General features: G+C 69.0%; 1 protein-coding gene across 1 annotated transcript; it reads left to right on the top strand.

The window, feature by feature from the left end:
- The first annotated feature begins 8 nt into the window (after positions 1-8).
- On the top strand, positions 9-6,527 carry FAM178B (family with sequence similarity 178 member B). Its single transcript, XM_063358912.1, has 14 exons — positions 9-488; positions 883-1,380; positions 1,500-1,561; positions 1,593-1,733; positions 1,811-1,960; positions 2,049-2,154; positions 2,245-2,314; positions 2,404-2,518; positions 2,601-2,688; positions 2,931-3,107; positions 3,216-3,388; positions 3,490-3,789; positions 3,979-4,147; positions 4,242-6,527. Exons 1-14 carry the CDS (start codon positions 9-11, stop codon positions 4,449-4,451), a joined length of 2,739 nt encoding a protein of 912 aa, XP_063214982.1. The 3' UTR covers positions 4,452-6,527.
- The last annotated feature ends 1,578 nt before the right edge of the window (positions 6,528-8,105 follow it).

Genomic DNA, 8,105 nt, shown 5'->3' with positions numbered 1-8,105 from the left:
CCGTCCCCATGGCGTGGCCTCGGACGCCATTTTGGGGTGTCCCCGATGAGGCCCGGCCTGGCCCCGCCATGGCCCCCCGCCCCGAGGGGCTGCGCTGGTACCAGATCCCCCTCTCCTCCGCCCGCGTGCCCCGCTCCGTCATCTTCAGCTATGGCTTCCAGTCGGGCCTCTGGCGCTACCGGCAGCTCCGCGTCCTCAAACAACTCCCCGTGGGCCGCCCCGTCGCCCCGCCGCCCCCCGGCCTGTTGGAGCCCTGCTCCCCCTCTCCCCCGCCTGCCCGTAGCCCTCCCCGGGCCTCCCACCGCTCCCGGGGCACCGGCAGGGCGCGAGGTGAGCGTGGCCCTGCCCAGGGGGTGGGTGTGAAGGGAGCAGTGCCCCTCCTGTTGCCCCAGGGGGGACCCTGGTCACCCCCACGTTGTCCTCGTGGCCCTTCCCCGCGCCCCAAAGCGGCCCCCCGTGACCCCCGTGTTGTCCCCAAGACCCTCCCTGTGCCCCAAGGGAGCCCCCGGTCACCCCCACGTCCCCAAGACCCTGCCACAATGGGGCCCTTGGTCACCCCTGTGTTGTCCCTAGGGCCCTGCCTGTGCCCCAAGGGGGCCCCTGCTCACCCCTGTGTTGTCCCCAGAGTCCTGTGACACCCCAAGGAGGGCCCTGGCCACCCCTGCGTTGTCCCCACAGGCCCCATGCCCCAAGGGGTCACCTGGTCACCCCTGCATTGTCCCCACACTCCCCTGGCACCCCATGGAGGGCCCCTGGTCCCCGCTGTGCTGTCCCCACACTCCCCTGGCACCCCAAGGAGGGCCCTGGTCACCCCTGCATTGTCCCCGCCCTCCCCTGGCACCCCAAGAAGGGCCCCTTGTCCCCGCTGTGTTGTCCCCATAGCCCCCATGCCCCAAGGCGGTGGCGAGGGGGGGGCTAGTCACCCCTGCGTTGCCCCCACAGGCCTCCCTGTGCCCCAGGGGAGTCTGTGCTGACCCCTGTGCTGTCCCCGCAGCCCCCCGGCGATCCAAGGGATCCCCTGGCACCAGGAAACGGGTGAGCAGAGGGCGGCAGCCTCCTGGCCCCGCTCAGCCCCATGCCAACCGGCGGGACGTGGCCAGCCGGGGCTCCCCAGCGTGCCAGGTGGCACCGGACCGTTCCAGCCATGTCCCGGTGCTGCCGGAGGCGGCTGTGGGGTCCCTGGGCGGGGAGGCCGACGGCGGGCAGCACACCGCAGCCGGGACGGCGCCGCAGCAGGCGGGCAGGAGCTCTGGGGGGCACCCAGTGGGCCCGGCGAGGGGGTGGGTGTCCTCCACAGACAGCGAGGACGATGAGCTGATCCCGCTGAAGGACATGCTGCTGGCAGGGGATGAGCCCCCGAGCCCCGCGGACCACCAGCAGGTAGGTCCCTGCCCAAGAGCGGGTGCCCGGGCATCGGGAGGTCCTTGGGGACATCCCGGTGCCCACTGGGTGTTGTGGTACCCGCTGAAGCGTCACCATTCCCTTGCTCCATTGTCCAGGCTGCGTGCCCGCAGCCAGATCCGCTTGCCAACGGCCTGGATTCGCTAGCCCGGGAGAAGAGGTAAGGCTGGCACCCCCACGGCACACGGGGACTGTGCTGGGCACCCCGGGGTGCCCTCGCCCTGCCCTAACCGTCACCGTGGCAGGGAGCAGCGCCAGGCAGCCACGCCGCCGGACGACGACGGCTCCTGGGAGTCCCCGGACGAGGACACTGAGCTGCCCGAGGAGCACAGGTAGCCCTGCCAGCCGTGCCCGGGCGAGGGTCCGCGCGGTGCCCGCTCCCCACCCGACGCCGCCCTCTGGCCCGCAGGGATTTCCTCGCCCACTACACCGTGACACCCAGATTCATCCCCGCCGTCCACCCCGGGGAACCCATCTTCTGCGCCCGCTCCGCGCCGGTGCCCACCCTGGACACCCGCGGGCTGAAGCCTCAGAGCGCGTTGGAGGGGTTTTTCTTCAGGTGAGCCGCCGGGCACGGAGCGGGGTGACAGTTTGGGGACGGGGGACACAACCAGAGCCCCGCTCACCCTCTCCGTCTCTCCCCCCAGCAACTCCCCTGCTTGCCAGGCAGCTTTCGTCCGCGACGGGGGGCTCAGCCTGCTCTACCGCTGCGTGCCCACCTGCCCGCTGCCCGTCCTGCGCTGGCTCTTCCAGGTGAGCCACCGTGTCACCGGAGGACGTCCCCGGTGACGTCCCCTCCTCTTGCCGTGCCACCCCCCCGTCACCTTTTCTTTGTTTCGGCAGCTCATGACCCTCTGCCCGGACGCCACCAACGCTTCCCAGGCGCTGTGGGAGATCTGGCTGAGCACCGGGGGTGAGCGTGGGGCGGGCAGGGGGGCTGCCTCGCCGTGGCGGGGGTGCCCTCCGAGCCCCCGCCCGCCCTCACTGTCCCCTCGCCCGCAGGCGAGCCCTGGTGCCCCACGGCGCAGGACGTCAGCCTGGCTTTCGCCCATCTCGGCGCTGACCTGAGCCCCCTGCGCCGCCTGCTGCCCCCCGAGCTGTGCCCCACGGACAGGAGGTGAGCGCCGGCGCCGGGGGCAGGAGGCCGCTGCCCCCCCCTTGCCAGCCCCCCCGCCAACCCCTCGCTCTCCTGCCAGGAGCCTGGATCCCTCCTGCTCCCCGAGACGGGCGAGCCCCGAGGCCACCGGCACGCTGGCCCTGGTGACGCAGCTCGGTGACATCTGCAAGGTGAGAGCCCCCGCCGCTTCTTGTGCCAGGGATGCTGCGCCTTCGTTATCTCTGCCCCGCTAATTGCGCGGGCGGCGCCGATGCCAGCTCCTGGAGGGGTGCCCGCTGAGCCTGCCGCCGGCCGTGCCAGCCTGTCCCTGCCCTGCGGGTGGTGGTTTTTTTGTTTGTTTTTTTTTTTTTTTCTGGGGGGTGGGGGGCAGGTTGGAAAGTCCCCGTGGGTGACGTGTCGCCTTCCCCTCCAGTTCCTGGCGCTGTGCGTGGTCACCCAGCCCTGCCGCTACGCCGACGGCGCCCGCCTGGCGCTTGTCACCCTCCTCTCCTTCCTCGGCCTGGACCGGGCGTTGCGCTGCCAGCCCCTGCCCGAACTGCAGCACCTTCTCCACTGCCTGCTGGAGGGCATCCGGGACTGGCAGCAGCAGGTACCCAGGGCCGGGGGGGAGCCCCTCGCCCCCTGCCCACCCTCCGCACCCCTCCTCCAGGGGCTGTGCCCTCCCTGCCCGTTCCTCAGCTCCTCTCTGTCCCCGCAGCTGCCCGCTCTCTGCCTGTCCCTCTGCCAGCTTTCCGGGCACCACCACAACCTGGTTGCCCTGGTGCAGCTCCTGCCAGACCTCACGAGCAGGGACAGGTACGTCCCCGCACGCCGCGCCGCTTGCCGGCCGGAGCCGCCAGGCCTCCCGCCCTACCCGCGCCCCACGCGTTGGTGACGGGGAGCCCGGCGGCAGCTGGCACGGCCCCGCGCGCGGCACCGTGCCAGCACCGGGCGGGCTGGGATGCGTCTGCCTCTTAATTCTTTTATTCCAGCCGGTTGCGCAGGCACAAAGCGGGCAGAATGCGGCTGCCGGCACTGACGCCCCTCGCCACGGGTGTCCGGAGGGCACCGGGGCCACCCGCCGCTTCACGGATGGCACCGGGGATGGTGGTGACGGGCACAGAGGCAGGGACGGGCGCTTGGGCGCGCACCGGACCCTTCCTCACGCTCTTCCCCCCTCTCACCAGGGAGCTTCGCCGGCATCTGAGCCTTCGCGCCATGTCCCGGCTGCTGGGGGAGCCGCCAGGCACCGTACCACCTCCCGGGGCGCAGGCGGAGGTGGGTGCAGCCAGGTGGGACCGTGTCGGTGCCGGGGCACCCACGGCAAGTGCCGGCACCCTGACACCCGCTTTCCCTGCAGCTGCAGGCGCTGGGCCGGCTCCTGGCGCTGGCGCAGCCGGACACCCTGCGACGGCTGGTGCTCGCCGGGGGCCTGGAGAAGCCGGAGGACCTTGACCAGGAGGTGGGTGCTGCCCTCGCAGGGAAATGGGTGCCGTGGGGCACCCCCTAAGGTGCCCCGGCGCCCCTTTGGGTGAACCCCCCCCCCGCCCCCGTGCCCTCTGCCGCCCGCAGGCTTGCTACCTGAGCTACAGCCTCCTCCTCCTCGCCAGCAACGTGGTGGGCACCGAGAACCCCCCCGCCGAGCAGCGGGTGAGCACCGGCGCCCGGGGGTGGGGGGGACACGCGGGGGAGGGGTCCACTGTGTCCCTGACACCTCCCCCCCCCGCCAAACGTGTCCCCACAGGGCCACCTGGAGCAGCTCTGCGTCCAGCTGGACCGGCAATTTGGGAGAGGGCTGCACGACAGCCCCAGGCTCCTCTTCCGTGCCCAGCTGAAGGGCCTGGCCGCCCTCCTCTACGTCAAGTGGCAGGAGATGCTGGGGGGGTCCCCGTCCCCTCTCCGGGGGGTGTCCCGAGCACCCTCGGGTGCCCCAAGGCCACCCCCTACCCAATAAACAGCCCCGATTCCCGCGGCCGTGTTGGGCCGGCCAGCCTTGGTGGCCGTCGGCAGCACAAAAGGGCGCCGGGGTTCCTGTCCCCACGAGGCCGGGCAGAACTGAGCGGAACTGGGCCAAACTGGGCGGAACTGGACCAGGTTGAGATGGGCTGAGCCAGGGCTGGGTGAAGCCGATCCGATTTGAGCCAACCGGACCCCACGTGATCTGAGCAGATCTGACCCGATCCGATCTGATCCGACCCAGTCTGAGCCGATCCGACTGGATTTGACCTCATCCTATCCGATCCAACTGGACCAATCCGATCCAATCTGATCCTATCCCATCCTACCCGATCCGACACGATCTGATTCGACCAGACCCGATCCAATCCGGCCAGACCTGATCTGATCCAACTGGACCCGACCCAATCCAACTGGACCCGATCTGATCAATCCGATCCAACTGGACCCGATCTGACCTGATCCGATCGATCCAATCCAACTGGACACGATCCAATAGATCCGATCCAACCAGACCAAATCTGACCTGATCCAATCAATCTGATCCAACTGGGCCTGACCTCATCCAACCAGACCCAATCCAGTCTCATCCGATCCGATCAATCCGATCCGACTGGACCCAATCCGACCTGATCCGATCAATCCAATCTGACCAGACCCAATCCGATCCAACTGGACCCAATCCAATAGATCTGATCCAACCAATCAGACCCAATCCAACCTGATCCAATCCGATCGAGCCAATCCAACTGGACCCGATCTGATCCGACCAGACCCAATCCAATCAATCCAATCCAACCGGACCTAATCTGACCTGGGCCAATCTGACCTGATCCAACCCAACTGATCTGATCCAACTGGACCCGATCCAATAGATACGACCCAACTGGACCCAATCCAACCTGATCCAGTCCAATCGATCCGATCCAACTGGACCCGATCCGATCCGACTGGAACCAATCCGACCTGATCCAATCTGATTAATCCAATCCAGACGGACCCGATCCAATCCAACTGGACCTGATCCAATAGATATGATGCAACTGGACCAAACCCAACCTGATCCAGTCCGATCGATCCGATCCAACTGGACCCAATCCAATCCGACTGGACCCAATCCGACTGGACCTGATCCAGTTGATCCGATCCAACTGGACCCAATCTGACCAGACCCGATCCAACTGATCCAATCCAACTGGACTCGATCCGATCCAACCAGGCCCAATCCGACCTGATCCAGTCCGATTGATCCAATCCAACTGGACCAGACCCAATCCGACCGGACCCGCTCCAATCAATCCGATCCAACTGGACCCAATCTGATCTAACTAGACCCAATCCGACCAGACCCGATCCAATCAATCCAATCAATCCAATCCAAGTGGACCCAATCTGATCTGACTAGACCCAATCCGACCGGACCCGATCCAATCAATCCAATCAATCCAATCCAAGTGGACCCAATCTGATCTGACTAGACCCAATCCGACCAGACCCGATCCAATCAATCCGATCCAACTGGACCCAATCTGATCTGACTAGACCCAATCCGACCGGACCCGATCCAATCAATCCAATCCAACCGGACCCGATCCGATCCAACCGGACCAAATCCGACCAGACCCGATCCAATCAATCCAATCCAACTGGACCCAATCTGATCTGACTAGACCCGATCCGACTGGGCCCGATCCAATCAGTCCAATCTGATCCAACTGGACCTGATCCGATCCAACCAGACCAAATCCGACTGGACCTGATCCAATCGATCCGATCCAACTGGACCCAATCCAACCTCATCCAGTCCGATCGATCCGATCCAGCTGGACCCGATCTGATCTGACCAGACCCCATCCAATCGATCTAATCTAACTGGACCCCCTCCGATCTGACCGGACCCGATCCAATCAATCCGATCCGACCGGACCCGATCCGATCCGACCGGACCCAATCCGACTGGACCCGATCCAATCGATCCGATCCAACTGGACCCAATCCGACCTCATCCAGTCCGATCGATCCGATCCGACCGGCCCCCGATCCAACCGATCCGATCCGATCCGGTCCGACCCGACCCCGTGGCGGTGGTCGCCGTCCCGACCACCCCCCCCCCCAACCTCCCCTCCTCCCGCCCGTGACGTCGGGGGGGGGCGTGGCCCCCGGAGCCGCGCGGCGCGCACCCGCCGCCGCCCCGACCCGCCGCCGCCGCCGCCGCCGCCTCCCGCCGCCCCGGCCGGGCCCGGCCCCCCCGCGCCGCCGCCGCCGCCGCCGCCGTGCCCCGAGGTGAGCCCGGCCCCCCCCCCACCCCCGGCACCCCCCTCCCCCCGCCCGGCCCGGCCCCCCCCCCCCCCCCCGCCCCGCCCCGGTATTGTTGTGGCGGAGCCGCGGGGGCGGGGGGAGGAGGGGGAGGCGCTTTGTTCCTCCCGGTACCGGCCATCGGGACCGGCAGATCGCCCCCTTCCCCCCCCACCTCCCCCGCACACCCCGCGTCGCGCTGCTGGGGGGGACGGACCCCTCCCCGGTAACGGACAAACACCCCCCCCCCCCCCCCCCCGCCGTCCCCGTCCCCGCCGCGATCCGTCGGTGCGCCGGTGGGTGTCGTTCCCCCCCCGTCGGTACAGGCGGCGGGTGCGGGGGGGGGGATCGTCCGCGGGGGCTGCGACTCGCCGTGGGGACCCCCCGGGATGGCACCGCCGTGGGGACCCCGCGATGGCACTGTCGCGGAGACACCCCCCCCCCCCGCGGGTGGCACCGTCGTGGGGACACCCCCCACCCCCCCCCCGGGATGACACGGCCTCGGGGAACCCCCCCGGGTGGCACCGGCGTGGGGGACCCCCCCTCCCGGATGGCACCACCGTGGGGACCCCGCGATGGCACTGTCGTGGGGGACCCCCCCCCGGGATGGCACCGCCGTGGGGACCCCGCGATGGCACTGTCGCCGAGACACCCCCCCCCCCCGGGGATGGCACCGTTGTGCGGACAGACCCCCCGGGTGGCACCGTTGCAGGGACACCCCACCCCACCCCCCCCCCCCCCGGGATGGCACCCCCATGGGGACACCCCACCCCCACCCCCGGAATGGCATCATCGTGGGACCCCCCACCCCACCCCGGGATGGCACCATCGTGGAGACCCCCCGTCACGGGGACCCCCCCTGGGATGGCACCATCATGGAGACCCCCCCCAGAATGGCACCATCATGGGGACCACCCCCCCCCCACCCCGGGGATGGCACCGTCGCGGGGCCGTGGCACCCTGCTCCCCCCATGGGACCCCCAGGCGTCCAGCACCCAAAGCGGGGACCCCATCCTGCCCGCGGCACCCCGGCCGTGCCCGGGGACCCTGGGGGTGCCTGTCCCTGCTTTCGCACCCCCGCCGTGCCTTTGTCCCCGGGGCTCTGCCTGTGGCACCCCCGGTGACACCCACAGCACCCCAGCCGTGCCCATGGCACCCTGGCCATGCTTTTGTCCCCAGGGCTGTGCCCGTGGCACCCTGGCTGTGTCCGTGGCACCCCGGTGACACCCCCAGCACTCTCGCCATGACTGTAGCACCCTGGCCATGCTTTTGTCCCCACGGCTGTCCCCGTGGCACCCTGACCGTCCCCGTGGCACCCCAGCTGTGCCCATGGCACCCTGCCCATGCCCGGGGACCC

Source organism: Chroicocephalus ridibundus, chromosome 23, assembly GCF_963924245.1.
Source record: "Chroicocephalus ridibundus chromosome 23, bChrRid1.1, whole genome shotgun sequence".
Lineage (NCBI taxonomy): Eukaryota > Metazoa > Chordata > Aves > Charadriiformes > Laridae > Chroicocephalus > Chroicocephalus ridibundus.
The sequence above is the reverse complement of the archived record's forward strand: the minus strand, read 5'-3'. Positions and strand labels throughout refer to the sequence as shown.